Source organism: Vipera berus, assembly GCF_964194415.1.
Source record: "Vipera berus genome assembly, chromosome: 1".
NCBI classification, from domain to species: domain Eukaryota; kingdom Metazoa; phylum Chordata; class Lepidosauria; order Squamata; family Viperidae; genus Vipera; species Vipera berus.
The window spans coordinates 86,323,419-86,341,357 of record NC_138202.1 but is presented as its reverse complement, the minus strand read 5'-3'; the positions used below and the strand labels follow the sequence as shown (position 1 = coordinate 86,341,357).

The 17,939-nt window shown below is 36.8% G+C and overlaps 1 protein-coding gene across 3 annotated transcripts in view; it reads right to left on the bottom strand.

Moving 5' to 3' along the window:
- Positions 1-17,939, bottom strand: part of SHANK2 (SH3 and multiple ankyrin repeat domains 2) — a 407,794-nt gene that overhangs the window by 50,340 nt on the left and 339,515 nt on the right. For all 3 annotated transcript variants that reach the window (XM_081341780.1, XM_081341781.1, XM_081341782.1), the window contains exon 17: positions 806-941. In XM_081341780.1, the coding sequence (XP_081197906.1) occupies positions 806-941 (136 nt within the window). The remainder of the gene's footprint in view (positions 1-805; positions 942-17,939) is intronic.

Genomic DNA, 17,939 nt, shown 5'->3' with positions numbered 1-17,939 from the left:
ACATGCATGTGTATTTCACAGCAATGGGACAGTTGCAAGTTAGATGTATTAATAAGAAAAAGACATCAAAAATACATAATGCCTTTATTTACCATAAAATAATTGTTTTAATATGGTTATTATTGATTAAAAATCTGAATATATAAAAATTAAAAGTATATTTCATGATTGGATCAATCAATCACAATTTTCCAGGTCAGAAACATCTTGAAGGATTGTGATTTATTATTTATAACAAATCAAATAGCTAACAATTATCCCTCTTTCATGATCCCTAGAAAATCTGCTACCACATTTTGCCCAACAATAGGAATGGCCATTAACGTAGAGAATCATGTACATGAAAATGGATTAGCACATGCTTTTGACAGATTACAGCAAAACCTAATTGGATTCAGACATAAATGTATAACTCTCCTTTATCTCTCAGAAAGATACTTAGTGCTGGAATTACTTCCTTGTGGAACAATTTCATAGCAACCCTGGCAATGTGTGTAAATTGTTTCATTCATGTAGAATGTAACAGCACATTGCAGGATGATAATAATCAATTATAAAATTAGTCTCCTCCACCCAATTATTTCACATACGAATACAGAGGCACTTCAGGAGCACTGATAGCACCAGAAGTCCCAGTGTCCATACCATTGGAAACCTATCTTAAAAGAATCCTTGCATTTTTGAATGTGGACATTCATTCTTTTCCTTTAGTTAACAATTACCTGAATATCAGAAAATGGAATGGCATACCAGATTCTTTTATGAAGAAGCACCTGAAACAATTAAAATAATGAAAAGACAGTACCTTTCTTTCTGGCTGTGTCATCTGGATCTAGATTTCTGGTTACTGTGACAACTTTAAGAACTAAGTGATTGCCTCCTTGTCGGATCATGTTCACCACCTGCCTGTGGCCAACCTTGACTACATTTTCATTGTTAACCTGTAGAGAAAAAAGAATGGGATGGAATTAAAGTGAACAAAATAATTCACATCAAATTGATAAGGAAAAAGACTGTTTTGATTTTTTGTGAATTCTCATATAAATTAATCCAATCCTCGACTAATGCAAGAATCAAAACTTATTATGCGACTTGTCCTCTCGTATGGTATTATGGTTTGGTATGCTGGTCTGAAGGGACGCGGTGGCTCAGTGGGTTAGGACACTGAGCTTGTCGATCAGAAGATCGGCAGTTTGGCGGGTCGAATTCGAAAGCACGTAAAAATGCAAGTAGAAAAATAGGGACCACTACAGTGGGAAGGTAACAGCGTTCCGTGCGCCTTTGGCGTCTAGTCATGCCGGCCACATGACCACGGAAATGTCCTCGGACAAGCGCTGGCTCTTCGGCTTTGAAACAGAGATGAGCACCGGCCCCTAGAGTCGGAAACGACTAGCATGCATGTGCGGGGGAACCTTTACCTTTACCTTATGCTGGTCTGACAGCCATGGAAAGGAAAGTATTACAGAAGGTGGTGAGCACAGCACAAGACATTGTGGGCTGTCCCCTGACACCACTGGATGACATCGCCAGGGCTCGCTGCCTTGGAAGAGTGAGGAAAATTCTCAGGATGACTCACACCCTGGACAGTATCTCTTTACTCTCCTACCATCGGGTAGGAGATATAGGAGTATAGCCAGCCGTACTAACAGGGTGAAGAATTTTATCCATGGGCTGTTAGGCTTTTGAATGGGAAATAATTTAATATAATATAAACTTAATAATATAAACTTTATGCATAATTGACTTGCGAGGCTGGTACATTGTGCAATTAGCTCACAGGGTGTAATAAGATGGAGAGTTTGTGTCACTGTAAGTTGGGGGTGGGGGCACGAAGGGAGGCTCAGCCAATCTCAATGTATACATGGTTGTACTTTGACAATAAAGGTTCATTCATTCATTCTTGTCAAATTGTCCTATGAAATTATCATTTCAAAATTATTCTGAGAAGAAAGATATGCTAAAATACATCTGTGAGGAATACACTGAATTGAAGAAGTAAAGGACAGGAAAAAGCATACACACAAATGTTTCATCTAAAAGAACTTTTCTTTTTTAAAAATCATATTAGTATTCTGTGTTAATCCCGGTTAATTTAGAGAGAATAGGTCAGAATTAAAATCTGATGGGTTTTCTTCTGAGAATTGGTATCAAAAATTCTGATACACAAAAACCACACTGGCATGTTTCAGAACTATGGTTTACACACACACACACACACACACACACATGCACAAATACACATACACTATATGTAAAATGTGATGTTGTTTTCCACATATAATTATTATACCAAAGCCTACTCCATTACAAGCAATTCTGTGGTTTTTAGAAATAAGTAACCCAAACAGCACTCCATATGTGCTCTTACACTCCCCAATGAAGATAATAACCATATTCAATAGAATAATTTTAACCATTCTGTAATTTGTTTCAACAGCAATGGGGAAATATCTATTTTCCATGCAAGGCTATATAATTGTCACAAATACCTAGCGATGGGGAAGGGCTGCCTAGAATAAGATTCATCAGAAGTATGTAAAGCTTTGTTGAATTTCCCTAAAAATAGATTGCCAGAAAGTAAATCACCCTAAGTTTCAAAATAATTTAATTATTAAAGTAACATATTCTGGAATTTGATGCAAGAGTAAAGACTAAAATCCCTACAAATTTTACTCTGCTGGTCATAGCCACGTATAGGGGGTAGTGCTCATCGCTGTTTCTAGGCCATTGAGCCAGTGCTGTCCAAAGATGTTTCCACAGTCATGTGGTCAGCATGATGTTGCAGAGCACTCTTATCTTCCCGCCTTTATTTATATATCTACTCATATTTGCATGCTTTCGAATTGCTAGGTTGGCAGGAGCTGGGAAGAGAACGGGAACTCACAATGTAATGCAAAGCTTGGGTCTCAAACCTGGGCTGTTGGCTTTCCAACTGACAAGCCCATCATCTTAGCTGCTGAACATCGCACTGTTTGATATAGCAGCATCATATTTCTATAACGTGTATTTGTGACATTTTGTAGATAATGAATTTTATTAAGCACATTATTTAGGATTTAGAAGCACTAGTGGAAACCTGTTCTTTTTCTACCCAATTTTCTTCGACTTTATCTACAGAAATATATAAATTTATAGTATTATACATATTGCTATCTCCCCCAAGAGAAAATATTTTATTTTCTTCAAACATAAGAAGCAAATTTTTAATTACAAGTAGATTTCATTCATAAGCAAAAGCTGTTTAAAAAGCACAGATTTGCTCAGCCATGTGACTCAATCAATAGGAATAAACAAATATGACCTAGGTGGAAAAGCTGAGTATTTCATAACTTCCTGGGATTATATAAAAGTAAAAGGTATGAATCATCAAATGGATAAACTATTGTTAGAGATTCACATTTGTTCTCCATGCCATATTTCTCAAGCCATCTTTCTGGGTTACTGGCTAAAGTGAGAACACATTTTTTTTAAAGTTCTTTTCTGACACATTACAAAATGCAATTTCTTACAACCTTGGAAGGCATCTATGAATTACTCCCAAAGCTTCTAAGGGACAAAGCCAATCTTGGAGCACCTCTGTGTAAGCAATGAAGATTTCTACATGGTAGAAATGGTAGAATAGAGAGATGGATATAAAGGCTCAAATAAATGAAAAGTGTGAGCTTCGTAAAGTGCCCTTCTAAGACATTTGCAGCAAGCTGAGGTGACCCTGAGTGATGACAGGGAGAAGATTCATTCAGAACTTCTGATCCAGTAAACCAAAGTGTTTATATACAGTGACCATATCTCTGAGATTGAATAGGTAGCATGCTGACTTACTAGGAAGGGATATATTCTAACGTCACGCAGATGGGTTTATTTATTAATCAAATTTATATAACAGCCAAAGGTGTTACCAAAGGAGACTCTGGGTAGTGTACAACAAGAAATAAATCAACCAATATAAATTTTTTGAAAATCACAAGTATCAATAAGATAAAAACAAGAATAAAAAATATTGCAATGTCACACTATACTTTCCATTGTGTCTGCCTTTCCCCCCCTTTTTTCTTTGCCTTGAAATGTAGTGGGGCAAAGCTATCATTCTTGATTTTGCTTTTTTTCATGGCTGCTCAGCAAAATATCAACGCTGATGTAGGGTTAAGCTTGTGCTTGTCAAGGTCATCAACATAATCAATAATTTGCAATTGTGCAATGAGGAAGCTGACTGGTGGGATGCAGGGAGGGGGTCAACAATTAATGTCCAATCTTATTCCGTTTTATCACAAAAAGAGAGATTCATCTCCTTCTATCGACAATAGCATCCATTTGTCCCACAGGCAATGTGGGCCTGACGCTGAGCTATAATATATCAAATGTTCATAATTACAGGTAACTGTGGAGTAAGGAGCTGGAGTACGAAATAAACAAAAATCAATCAAACATTCTGACATCTGTAAATCACATCATACACTAATTTAAGATTATTTTAACAGAATAGTACTCGCTGTATAAGAGACACCTTTGCATATTTTCTGGAATTTACTGACTTTGAATTTGCTGGATTCATTTAATGGTTGGAAATGTGGGCCTCAAAATATAACATTAATTTAAATGATGTGGCTTTATGTATAGCAGTTTCCTTCCTAACAGAAATTTTATATATTGATTTTGGTCTGGAATACTCATTGGTTTTTAAAGATATTTAAAGTTCTCTGACTTACATGCCAAGCAAGAAAGAAATTAACTGAAGGCCAACAGAAATATTTTTATGAAAAAAGATATTATATTATTGGAAGAATACCTATTCTCCATCCCTTACACTGTGGTGTCATTTTATATTTGAATACAGGTAGTCCTTGCTTAACAACTATTTATTCATCAAACTTCAAAGTTGCAGCAGTGCTGAATGAATGATAGTTGAAGCCAGTCCTCAAATTTATGGCCGTTGTACTGCCCCGTGGTCATATGATCAAACTTCTGGTGCTTGGTAGCTTGCAACTACCTTGGCCAGCCATTCTTCATCAACAGTAGGAGGAAGAAGCTGGTGAAGGTCAGCTGGGGGTGACAAGTATAGGCAACAGAGTACAGGTGGCTAAAAGGGAAGGAATTAGAGGGAGGGATACGTGAGGGAGTTGAAGTGGGGAGCATGATAGGATAGAGAAAGTATGAGGTTTTCAGCTAACAACTGCAACTGGGATGACCACAACTGCTGTTGCTAAGTGGTGTGGTCACTGTTGGCTAAGCAACCAGGGCCAGCAGTTGCAGAAGTATTAGAAGAAAAGTTGTGTACCCATTGCAAATTTACAAAGATTGAAAACAAAGAAATAATTATCTGTTATTACAAATCAAATTCAACAAGAAAAGTATATTTGAAAAGAATGAAGCATTTCTTTTGATGGAAAGATCATCATCCAGAATCAGAAGAACAGGTGTTCCCCAACTTACAACCACAACTGGGTCAATAATTTTGGTCATAAGTCATTGCAGTCATTAACAATGGTGGGGGGAGTTGCCTTGCTCAATGATTGCAATCCCAGCCTTCCCACTTGCAGTTGCTAAGTGACCACAGAAGTAGGGAAAGAACTTTGTGCCACTGGAGGGCAAGTGGCTCCTCTCTGTGTACAGAAGGGAATTCTTGTGCTGGGCCAGAGAAACTTCTTCTGTATGGAGGGATACCAGCACATTGGGCTTGAGAATGGAAGTTTGGATTCAGAAGAGTTTGGACTGATTACAAGAAGGCATTCAACTCTGTTCCACATGACTGGATAATCAAGTGCCTAGAAGTTATAGGAGTCACTAGACCCATCAGAAACTTTGTGCAAAGATCAATGGCATAACTGAAGACCTAGTCCACAGGTCTGCAACCCGTGGCTCCGGAGCCGCATGCGGCTCTTTCAGCCGTCTCCTGCGGCTCCCAGTCCTCTGCCATGTGCAGTCCAAAAAAAAAAGTGGGACTAAAAAAGTTCAACCAATCAATTCAAATATGCAGGGTAGGTGCATATCTCGCCTTGGCTCCACTCTTCAGTCAAAACCTGTTCTGCGCATGCGCGCATGTACGCACATGCGCACACATTTTTTGCGGCTCCCAGTTTTTCCTTTTGTGAGGGAACCAGTTCCGAGTGACTCTTTCACTGTTTCAGGTTGCTGACCCCTGACCTAGTCTATCAATGGTGATAGACTGGGAGAGGTTAATATCAAGAGTGAGGATAAGGCTATCAAGTATCAAAATATCTGTCATGCTATCCCACCTCCTTTACCTCTAGACAATCTGAAGCTGAATGGAAATATACTATATGAAAGAATCATTGCTCAACACTATCCATATATACAGCCAAGATATTGCAATGGAATTTGGACTGGACAAATGTGCTACCATCACCACCAAGGAGAAAAATAGTGAACACCGAAGGAATCAAAATGCCTTAGGGAAATAGCATCAAGAGTCTGGATAAAATCACTACCAATTCCTGGACATCCTTCAAGCTGCCAACATCAAGCACACTGAAGAAAAGGTTAGAATTGAATACTTCATGAGAGTGAAGATGATCTTAAAATCCAAACTCAGTGGTGGAAATACCATCAAGGCAATTAACACCTGGGAAATTTCAATCACTAGATACAGACCTGGAACTGGACTCAAGCAGAACTAAAAATCCCGGATAGGAAGACCAGACAAATGATAATGAATCATGATGCACACAACAATGCTATTAGACTCCATTTACCAAAGAATATATGTGGGTGTGGCATGTTGGAAGTATACCAGAGTGTTGAAAATGAAAAAAAAAGGCATTGGAAGAATATCTAAAGGACAGTGAAAAAGATGCACTAAAGCTAGTATACCATGAAGGTTCACTGAATACCAAAGAAACTCCTTGCCATTAGCCTATAAGAAAGACAGATTGAAGAATAAAAAAGTCATGCCAAGACAAAGTATTATATAATAAATAAATAAATGAATGAATGAATGAATGAATGAATGAATGAATGAATGAATGAATGAATAAATAAATAAATAAATAAATAAGCAAGCAAGCAAGCAGGCAAGCAGGCAAAGCAGATAACAGCAGGACCTGGCAACGACTAATAGCAGAAAAGTTGAAGACTTTTGAGGGACTAATTCTGGCTGTACAAGACCAAGCCTTCAGAACAAATGCATAAAAAGCCAAAATTGAGACAAGGGCAGACAAGTAAATACCACCTTTGAAAAGAAGCTGAAGAAACAGTGTACCACCTAGTCAGCTTCTGCAAGAAAAACTCACATACTGATTACAAACAACAACACGGCCAAATAACACAATGGCGCATTGGAATATCTGCAAGAAATACCAATTGCCTACAAGCAAGAACTAGTAGGATCACAAAATAGACAAAGTGATAGAAAATAACAAAGTTAAAGTGCTCTGGGACTGTAGAATTCAAGCAGACAAGCAGTGCCACATGATACCCTAGACTTAACAATTGTTCATAAGACAGACAAAAAAGTCTGGATATTGAATGTTGCAGTGTCTGGAGATAGCAAAATAGAAGAGAAAGAACTGGAGAAAATCACAAACTATTAAGATCTGCAAAGAAAATGGTAAAAGAAAGCAAAGATTGTACTAATAGTAATAGATACTTTGTGTGTAGGCTTAAGCTACAGAAGAATCTTGACAGAATTGAACACTGGGCGCTATCTAACAAAATGAAATTCAGTGGTGAAAAAAGTAAGGTTCTACATTTAGGCAAGAAAAACCAAACACACAGGTATAATATAGGTGGTACATTGTTCAATAGTAGTAACTGTGAGAGGGATCTCAGAGTCCTACTGGACAATCACTTAAATATGAGCCAGCAGTGTGCTGCAACTGCCCAAAAAGCCAATACAGTGCTAGGCTGCATTAACAGAGAGATAGAATCAAGATCATGAAAAGTGTTAATACTACTTTATAATGCCTTGATAAGGCCACACTTGGAATACTGCATTCAGTTTTGGTCACCAGATGTAAAAAAGATGTTGAGCCTCTAGAAAGAGTACAGAGAAGCAATGGATGGAAACTAATCAAGGAGAAAAGCAACCTAGAACTAAGGAGAAGCTTCCTGACAATTAGAACAATTAATCAGTGGAACAACCTGCCTCCAGAAGTTGTGAATGCGCCAAAACTAGACGTTTTAAAGAAGAAACTGGACAACCATTTGTCTGAAATGGTATAGAGTTTCCTGCCTGAGCAAGGGGTTGGACTAGAAGACCTCAAAGGTCCCTTCCAACTCTACTATATTATAATTATTATTATAATCCCAGAACAACAGAAGCACCACCTGAATTCCATTAGCACTGACAAAATCATCACCAGTCAATTGCAAAAGACAGCTTTACTTGGAAAAGCTTACAATCTGCAACAATACATTCACCACCATCAAACAACATATACTTATCCCAGGTCCTTGGGAAGGACTTGGTTAAGTGGATATTGGTGGATATGCATAAAAATGCCAAATCCATTATATAAATGTCTTGCTAACTGTGCAATCAACTACAATAACACATTTTTAAATCTTTCCTGGTAGCTTTCCCTTCCCTTCCTGTTGCCTCCTTTCTCTTCCTTTTCCAACAGACAGCAAAATGGCTGTTGCTGGGGAGGGAGTGGGGATTGTGAGACTGGCTGGGAAATTGTCACAGAATGTTGAAAATGAGGATCATGTGATTAAAGCAACAACCCAGCAGGGCAGCAGCAGACAGAACACTAAAACAACCACAATTTTCCCACATTTCATTTCGTTGGGAGTCATGAAATCCTGACTTTGGATGCATTCTGTCCATTTGAGGAACAAATTGTTTTCCTATGATGTACCGTTTTATCCAGTTGAAGGTAATGACAACAAGAGTTTTAATAGTATAACTGTACACTAGATAGGTGATCTGATTTTTAGATAGATACATTCATCCTGGTCGAAGATTTTTATTAGACTGAGCTTGATTTGGTTTTTAAGTGCTAAATCAATAAAGGATCATTTTTTTATATACAGTATTATTTGGAAAAAATATTCAATTTAAAAACAAGTTTCTAGCTCTCAGACTCAAACATGCATAGTTATAATGTTAATTAACAGGCATAACAGAAAATGAACAAACTTCCAATTAAAAAAACATTTTAACTATGTAACATAAAATGAATATAAAAGGAGAGCTTTTTAGACTTAACCCAAATTTAAAGGCAGAATTGCACTTTTTACATTTTCTGAACATGGAATGCAAATACCTAACTTTGAAGCACAACCTGAGTTTCAACAGCATTCTCTATTCCTTCTGCATATAAGATTTGACCAGAAGAAAAAAAGTTATCAAGAATTTATGGTTTCCATGACTTCAGTTTATACCAGCATTTTCCCAAATTTTGGTCTGTTCTCAGTATTATTCTTCATATTTTCCCCTTTGGCTCTCTATATTACCTCAATTATTTTGATTGTTGAACAAGATTTTTTTTAATTAACCTTGCAATCTTCTTACCATGTTAAGAGTCTCTTGAATTTCTTTGTTGGCAGTACACTGTATACCTTTTGTTTCTTTTGACAGTACACTGTATATTTGTATTTTTTAATTTTTTTATTTTAATTCTATTTATATCCCGCCCTTCTCCGAAGACTCAGGGCGGCTTACAAGCTTGTTTTATTTAGTCAAGATGGAAGGTATTTACATTCTTAATAAGGTAGCTTGTCTGTCTGCCTTCCCTTCCAGCTGTCCATCCTTGAAAGATCATTCTTTCTTCTTGAGGAAAACATTACAAAATCCACTAATCCTTAAACTGCTGTTTTATTATTTAATCTGCTTGATCAACAAAAAATAGAACCATGGAGGTTAGGTATCTGAAATAAATTATTCTAATTACCACTACTATTCAAGTACCTGATCAAACAATGCAGGTAGTCTATGTTTAGTGACCACAATTGGCATTTCTGTCATTAAATGAAGCAGTCACTAAGTGGGGAATCACATGACTTCCGTTTTCCCATTCCCCTGCCTTTTGGAAAGCTCACCCCAATGACAGAATAGCTGGCTCAAAACTGTGCCACACCTTCAGTTTTTGTTGGCCTCTTAATGGTTTTACTTTAGCTTCTCTTTCCGTCCACTCCTCTGCCCTTCAGAATGTTCACTAGGATAATTAGCAAGAAGGAAATTAATGATTATTTTTGCATTCATTTGGAAAGGAAAGGATTATAAGAGAGTGAGCAGGCATACAATGGAGAATACACATGTAAAGGAAACATCGGGTGGCACTGTCAGCCTTGAGCATGCCACACAAACAGTCTGGTGTATTTCCCCAAAGGCAAAGATGACTTGTACAACATGGTGTTGAAAGAAATTGCTGACACTATTTCAGGAAAATGATCCAAAACTTTAAAAATGCTTGAAAAATGGAGGAGAAAATGGACTAGAAAATCAGAGCCCAAAAAATGCTGCCGACACTTTTGCACCAATTTTATTGAAGATTATATTATACAGATAAAACTAGTGCAATCTATGAAATATAAAAGATATAAAAAAGGAAAAAGTTCCCTCAAAGCCCTAATATCTGCTTTCTTATACTCTGTCTCTTCTCTCTGAATTGTTGGAGTCTTTAAAAATCCCTTTTGTAATTCCACTATAAAATGGAATATTCGTTTTGTAATATCCACATCATGGTTCATATTCTCACTGTCTCTTCTCACAAAATCTTTGACAGCTTCAACAAGTTCCTTTTGTAAATCCATTGAAGAGAAGTTATTCACAACACTTTTCTGAAATATTTCTGCATCTTTTAAAATTATTAAGTAATTACTCATTATTTCATTTGTAGATCATTGAACTATGGTGCTGGAGAAGACTCCTGCGAGTCCCTTGGACTGCAAGGTGATCAAATCAGTCAGTCCTAGAGGAGATCAACCCTGACTGCTCTTTAGAAGGTCAGATCCTGAATTTGAAACTCAAATACTTTGGCCATCTAATGAGAAGGAAGGATTCACTGGAAAGAGCCTAATGCTGGGAAAGGTTGAGGGCAAGAGAAGGGGATAACAGAGAATGAGGTGGCTGGATGGAGTCACTGAAGCAGTAGGTGTGAGCGTAAAGGGACTTCAAAAGATGGTAGAGGACAGGAAGGCCTGGAGGAACATTGTCCATGGGGTTGCGAGGGGTTGGACACAACTTCGCAACTAACAACAACAAGATCATTATTTCCTATAAAGTATCATTTTTAAATCCACATTCAAATTAATTTCAATTGTATTCAATGGGACTTGTTCCTCTTCAGCAACACCTTCTGATTTTTCCATAATAGTAGGTACCTTTATTATTTCCTGAGCACATTCATCATAGATCTCTCTTAAAGAAACCATTGATGCATTTATTTCTTCTAATGCACTCTAGTGTCTAATCTTCAAGTTGTCTTAATAGTTGTTCCCAAATATAAACATGATTTCCCACAAGAAATATTACTTTAATTAACTTCAAAGTCTCAAATCAAGTTCATTTGACCTTTTAAATCTTTTAAACCTTTCTAAAACCAACATTAATCATCCTTTTGCTATGTTATTCCAAAAATATTTTAAAACAACACTTTAAACTTATAATCAGCATGTCAATAGTCTATTCTGATCTTGGAACACTTTTAAAAAGTTTCTACAGTAAGTCTTTTAGATAAATGCCTTAGAGCAAGAGTGCCTAACCCCAGGTCCATGGACCGGTACCGGTCTGCAGCATGCCAGCAAGCGGGCCACACAAATAAGCAAAGCTCCAACCTCAGGATCCAGGCAGTATTCCAAACCAAACACACCCTGGTTCATGGAAAAATCCTTCTCCATGGCACTGATCTCTGGTGCCCAAAAGGTTGGGGACCTCTGCCTTAGAGTTATGTTGTAACATGACAAAGTTGCTGTAGTTTTGCTTATTTTCCCATTTGGTTTTATTTGTTATAATAAGAACAGGAAAAATAAAGTAGAAAACAGCCTTCTAGCTACATAGTTTACAATATAGAAATACTGATCTTTACTTAATTCTTTTGTCCTATGAAAAGGACACATATAAACCCAATGTTGTATATTACCATACAGATATAAAAAAAAACTGAATCCCACTTTAAATCTGTCTGTGGTTATACTACATGATAGCTGTAAGACTGCGTGGTCACACATAAAAGGAACACTCAGGTGGGCGTGAAGGACTCTTTATTGAAGTCAGAACTCGCAAGCTTACAAGGGGTTTACCTGGCGTGCTTTTATACCTGCCCAGGTGAATGCCAACCAATAACTTCAAACCTGGGCTTCCCGCCAGTGCAGGTAGCCAATTGTTTTAAACTCTGGCTTCCCGCCAGGTCTGTCTATAGCCCGGGGCTGTCAAACCTGTTTAAACCAGGCTTTCCCGCCAAATGCGGTTATAGCCTGGAGCTGTCCAGCCCCGCGCCTCCTGCTGTGCTGACAGTTCGTGTATGCTGGAACTGCATACACTACAATAGCAAAGCATTTTTTAAAAAACATGGCAGAGATCATTATAAATGCAGTTAACAACTGAAACTACTGTATGTCAGCTACTTAGACAAGATATTAATTGCTGTGGCATAAAAATAATGGCAGCAGATGGCTGCAACCCCTTGCAGCTTAGGCAATGATACTCTTAGTCAACTAATGAAACAAGGAATTTGGGGAAGCCTGTGAAAAATATTGCAAAACATTGCCATTAAACTTCCACACATTTTTATTTCCAACAGAGTAACTTATTAACAGTGATTTTTTGGATATGGATCATATACAGATTCATACTCACCAAATGAAGTCCTTTCACTTTACCTACCTCTACATAGAAAAGTAATTTAACACTAATAAAAACTAAAATTAATCACATTTGCTTTTCTAAATTGAATTGCTTGATAGAATTCCCCAATTTTTAAATTCTATATGACATACAGCTAAGGATTTCCTAATTAATAAACACTTCTGCAAAACAATATTTTTGCAGAACCACATGGACAAAATCATTCATTTGGATCCTCTGTTACTCTCAGATATTTTCAAAGTTTCTTCTTCTATGTCACCTGCCACCACAGTTATTATCTTCTCACTTCCAACATTCTCCTTTATTTGATTCTCCATTCCTACTTCTTTCTTTTTCTCTATTTCTATGTTATTTTCCTTTTCTACATTTCATCACTTTCTCATCTGTTACCTACAAATGTCCATTTGATTTCTTTCATTTCTGATTCCATCACAATTCTTCCTTAGCCTATCTTCAAACATTCCTGCATTACTTCATTCATTCAAAACTTTTTTTTGGGGGGGTGGTATTAAAAAAAACTGTAGTGGAGCTCAAGGGATGAAGTTGTTAGGCCAAAGGTCCCCAACCTTTTGGGCACCAGGGACCAGTTTTTCCATGGACCGGAGGGTGCATAGTTTTGTGTGCTACCTTCATCCCCTGGATGGGGCTTTGCTTGTTTGTGCGAACCAGTTGCTGGTATGCTGCGGCCCAGTACTGGTCCATGGACCAGAGGTTGGGGACCCCTGTGTTGGGCAACCAAAAAATTTCTTGGAATAATCTATTTCTTGGAATAATCTATTTTGCTATTCTATACAAACCATACTCAGGAAAACTCAATAGTTCAAATATTATAATTACATAACTGTACAAAATTTTAAAGATCTTATTTAAGCAACTCTTGATATGTGTATTTTTATTATACACTGTCCCTATACAATAAAAATTCTTGAATTTTTTTATTTTTAGTTTAAATTGCATAGGTAAAGGAAGGAAAAGTTACTAAACAGAGGTATTAATTTATTAAATAGATTTATATGGCTACCAAAATCACAAATGGTGACTTCAGGTGGGATACAACATTACAAATTAACAATATACATTAACATATAATTAACAATATAAAACCCCCAGAAACCCTACTCCTCATGGTGGCAACAAAGATAATCTCAAAAATCTTATTTCTGAGGTAGTTTTATTTCTTCTATAGGTCAGCAGAATAACAGAAGTAAGTCATTGTGTCTTTTGAAGTGAATTATTTTCATTTTGCCCAACATTTAACATTTTTACTCCTGTCTTTAAACAGTGATTTAGTAAAGCCTAGAACTCCCCCCCCCCTTGGCCACCAGTCTCAGAAAAGGAGATACAGTCCATCATTAAAAGCTTAAAGAGCAATAAAGCCCCAGGTGAGGATTTTTTACCAGCAGAATTATTCAAGAAATTTCCCTACTGGTGGGGCCTGTATTAGCAGGTCTTTTTACACACATAAATAACACCTGCTGTATACCAGATGGGTGGAAGATGGCAATAGTTGTCCACATATATAAAAAAGGTAATAAAAAGGATCCTAGTAATTACAGTCCCATCAGCCTGATTGACATTGTAGCAAAAATATACTGTATGCTAGGTACCTTTTGAACAGAATTGAAATCTGGATAAAGGAAAACAATATCCTCACAGAAGAACAAGCAGGTTTTAGACAAAACAGAACTACTATTGATAACTGCTTTGTCTTGAACCATCTAATTGCCAAATAAGAGGAGACCCGTTTGCTGCTTTCATAGACCTTACAGCAGCATTTGATATGGTAAATAGAGAAGTACTATGGAGTAAATTGACATCTCTTAAAATAGAACCCAGACTCCTGGCTTTGATTAAAGCCCTTTACACAAGTAATAATGGGGCTCTGACTAACAGGATTCACACAAATAAAGGGATAAGGCAAGGGTGTATCCTGGCCCCATTATTATTTAGTTTATACATCAATGACTTGCCAGGGTTAATGAAGGATACTATGGTACACATGCCGATGATCCTAAATACTTACTGTAACAGCTTGCTTTATGCTGATGATATGATTTTATTATCATACTCACAAGTAGGATTATGTAGGTTATTAAGAAGATTCAGCTCTTATTGCCAGGATAACTCCCTAATCATTAACAAATGTAAATAAAAAATAATGGTGTTTGGAAGACACCATTAGGGACATAAGTGGCAATTAGATGGTGAACCAATTGAACAGGTTAACACCTTTGTATATTTGGTCGTAACTTTTTCCAAGACTGGATCTTGGGCCTGCCATCATCAATGAAGTACATTTAGAGCAAAAGCCCGTTTGAATTTACTGCTCAAACTAAAGAACCATAGTTACCCAGGGTCCCTAGCCCCATTAATTAAGGTTTATAAGGCTAAGGTTACCACAATGCTCTTGTATGGAGCAGAAATTTGGGGTCTTTACTCAACCACAGTCCTAGAACAAACACAGTCCCAGCATTTGAAATGTATTTTGAGTGTAGATCCAAGAACATCTGCTGCAGCAGTTAGAGCTGAATTGGGAATTCATACAATTCATGCATTATGTAAAATTAGAGCTTATAACTACTGGTGCAAAGTTAATGAAATGGAGACTAATAGACTTACCAAGTTATGCCTACTAGAGCAAATAAAACTACAATCACAAATCTCCTGGATCACCAAACTAACAAATTTTGTAAGAAGCTGTGGCCTTCCTGTCTCTTGCGTAATAGAAGAACAATCCAAAAAAAGAGTTGCCCAAAAAATTAAGGATATAGAAGCTCAAACTGATATAGCTATCCTTAGTAAGGTGGGTAACTTGAAATGGCTGAGTAAATACAAACATACTTTTCAAGTAGAGAGTTATTTGAAGTTACAACTGCCAAAACATCTTAGGGAGATATTTACGTGAGCAAAATTCGAACAGCTTGACACAATGGTCAGATATGGGAGATTTCATGCTATACCCTACAATGAGCATCTCTGCATTTGTGGAGGGGCAGAAGTAGAAGACCTGGCTCACATCCTATTTGACTGTTGCCTGAATAAGAGGGTGAGAGACAGGTATCTTGGTCTATATACCAAACAAATGACCCATTGGGATCCCCATATCAAAATAACTTACCTAATGTCCATCCAGAACTTGAAAATAACATTTGACGCAGCACAGTACTTAAACAAAATGGTTCGGTTGAGATCTGCATATGTGGGACTGACTGGGGTAGATTGCAAGGGCGACTCCAAAATATAATTTTATCATATTTTATCTATACCTTAAATTATTGTACACTATTACAATTTCACTTTAGATTGTATTTTATTCCCATTTCATTTTAAATCGTATTTTATTCTAATTCCATTTTAAATTGTATTTTATCAAATTCCATTTTAAATTGCTTTTATCAAATTTTAGTAACAATTTGTTGCTGGAACTTTGCACTTTGATATGGCCCAAGGGCTAATCAATAAAGACTTATGATTAACATTTTTACTTCCATGACACAAATTTTAAAAATAGAACAATTATGCTGCAATATTCATTATGAAATCTGTCCCCTTGGAACTACAAAAACAATTCTTAATTCCACATACAATTTCTATTCTATTGCTGGTATTTCTAAGCTATGGTATATTCTGCTCAAATATAAGGTAGCAGTCTGATTTCAAAAAATAAATTAAAAACACAAGAAAACAAAACCCTCAATGGGCTCAGCATGTATACATGACAAGTTGGAAAAATCTTGCTAAGGCAAATATGGATTATATCATGAAGTACTCTGCCACTTCCAAAATCTTGCCAAGAAAACTGTGGGGACTAATCTAGGCAGTTGCCAGGAATCCCTTGAAGACACAAAAAACAAAAACAAATCAACCATATAGAATTCTAATATTCTTGTTTTTTTGTCTAGAGACAAGAATCTTACATGTATTGCCCCCTTTTTTGAGGAAGACTTCCTAGATATATGATCAACTGATTTTTCTAATATATACTGATATATAATAATAATAATAATAATAATAATAATAATAATAATAATAATAATAATAATAATAATAATAATAATAATAATAAGAAGAAGAAGAAGAAGAAGAAGAAGAAGTTGGAAGGGACCTTGGAGGTCATCTAGTCCAACCCCCTGCTCAGGCAGGAAACCCTATACCATTTCAGGCAAATGGCTGTCCAGTCTCTTCTTAAAAACTTCCAGTGTTGGAGCATTCACCACTTCTGGAGGCAGGTTGTTCCACTGGTTAATTGTTCTAACTGTCAGGAAGTTTCTCCTTAGTTCTAGGTTGCTTCTCTCCTTGACTAGTTTCCATCCGTTGCTTCTTGTCCTGCCTTCAGGTGCTTTGGAGAATAGCTTGACTCCCTCTTCTTTGTGGCAGCCCCTGAGATATTGGAACACTGCTATCATGTCACCCCTCACCCTTCTCTTCATTAAACTACACATACTCAATTCCAGCAACCGTTCCCTATATGTTTTAGCCTCCAGTCCCCCAATCATCTTTGTTGCTCTTCTCTGTACCCTTTCTAGAGTCTCAACATTTTTTTTACATCGTGGTGACCAAAACTGGATGCAGTATTCCAGGTGTGGCCTTACCAAGGCATTGTAAAGTGGCATTAGTACTTCACGTGATCTTGATTCTATCCCTCTGTTAATGCAGCCTAGCAGTGTGTTGGCTTTTTTGGCAGCTGCAGCACACTGCTGGCTCATATTTAAATGATTGTCTACTAGGACTCCGAGATCCCTCTCACAGTTATATGTATATGTTATCTATTTTATATGCTCTTTCAACTGCAGCAAATGAGTAAGAACAATAATAACAATGCCATGGCCTTTCTCAGTCTTTCTACACTTTAGATTTTGAGCTGCATAGGACCTTTTTTTTACTGAGATCAGTAAATCTATTGGGTTGAGACTGCAATGTTTTAAAACTTGGATATTTCATAAAATTTGCTCTTTATTTTTGAGGTAAAATTTAGTTTTTGCTACAGATAACAAAAAAGTGTTGTCAACAGATCCAGCTTATTCCTGCCGTCACTCACTACAAAGCCATTGTATTACATGTTTTTAAATGTACTTGGTATTGTGCAAAATTCATTAATCACATGTATATTCTCAAGGCAGTGTGGTTTTTGGTTTGTTCCTACAAAAATATCCCTATCCTTTTTAATCTATTTTAT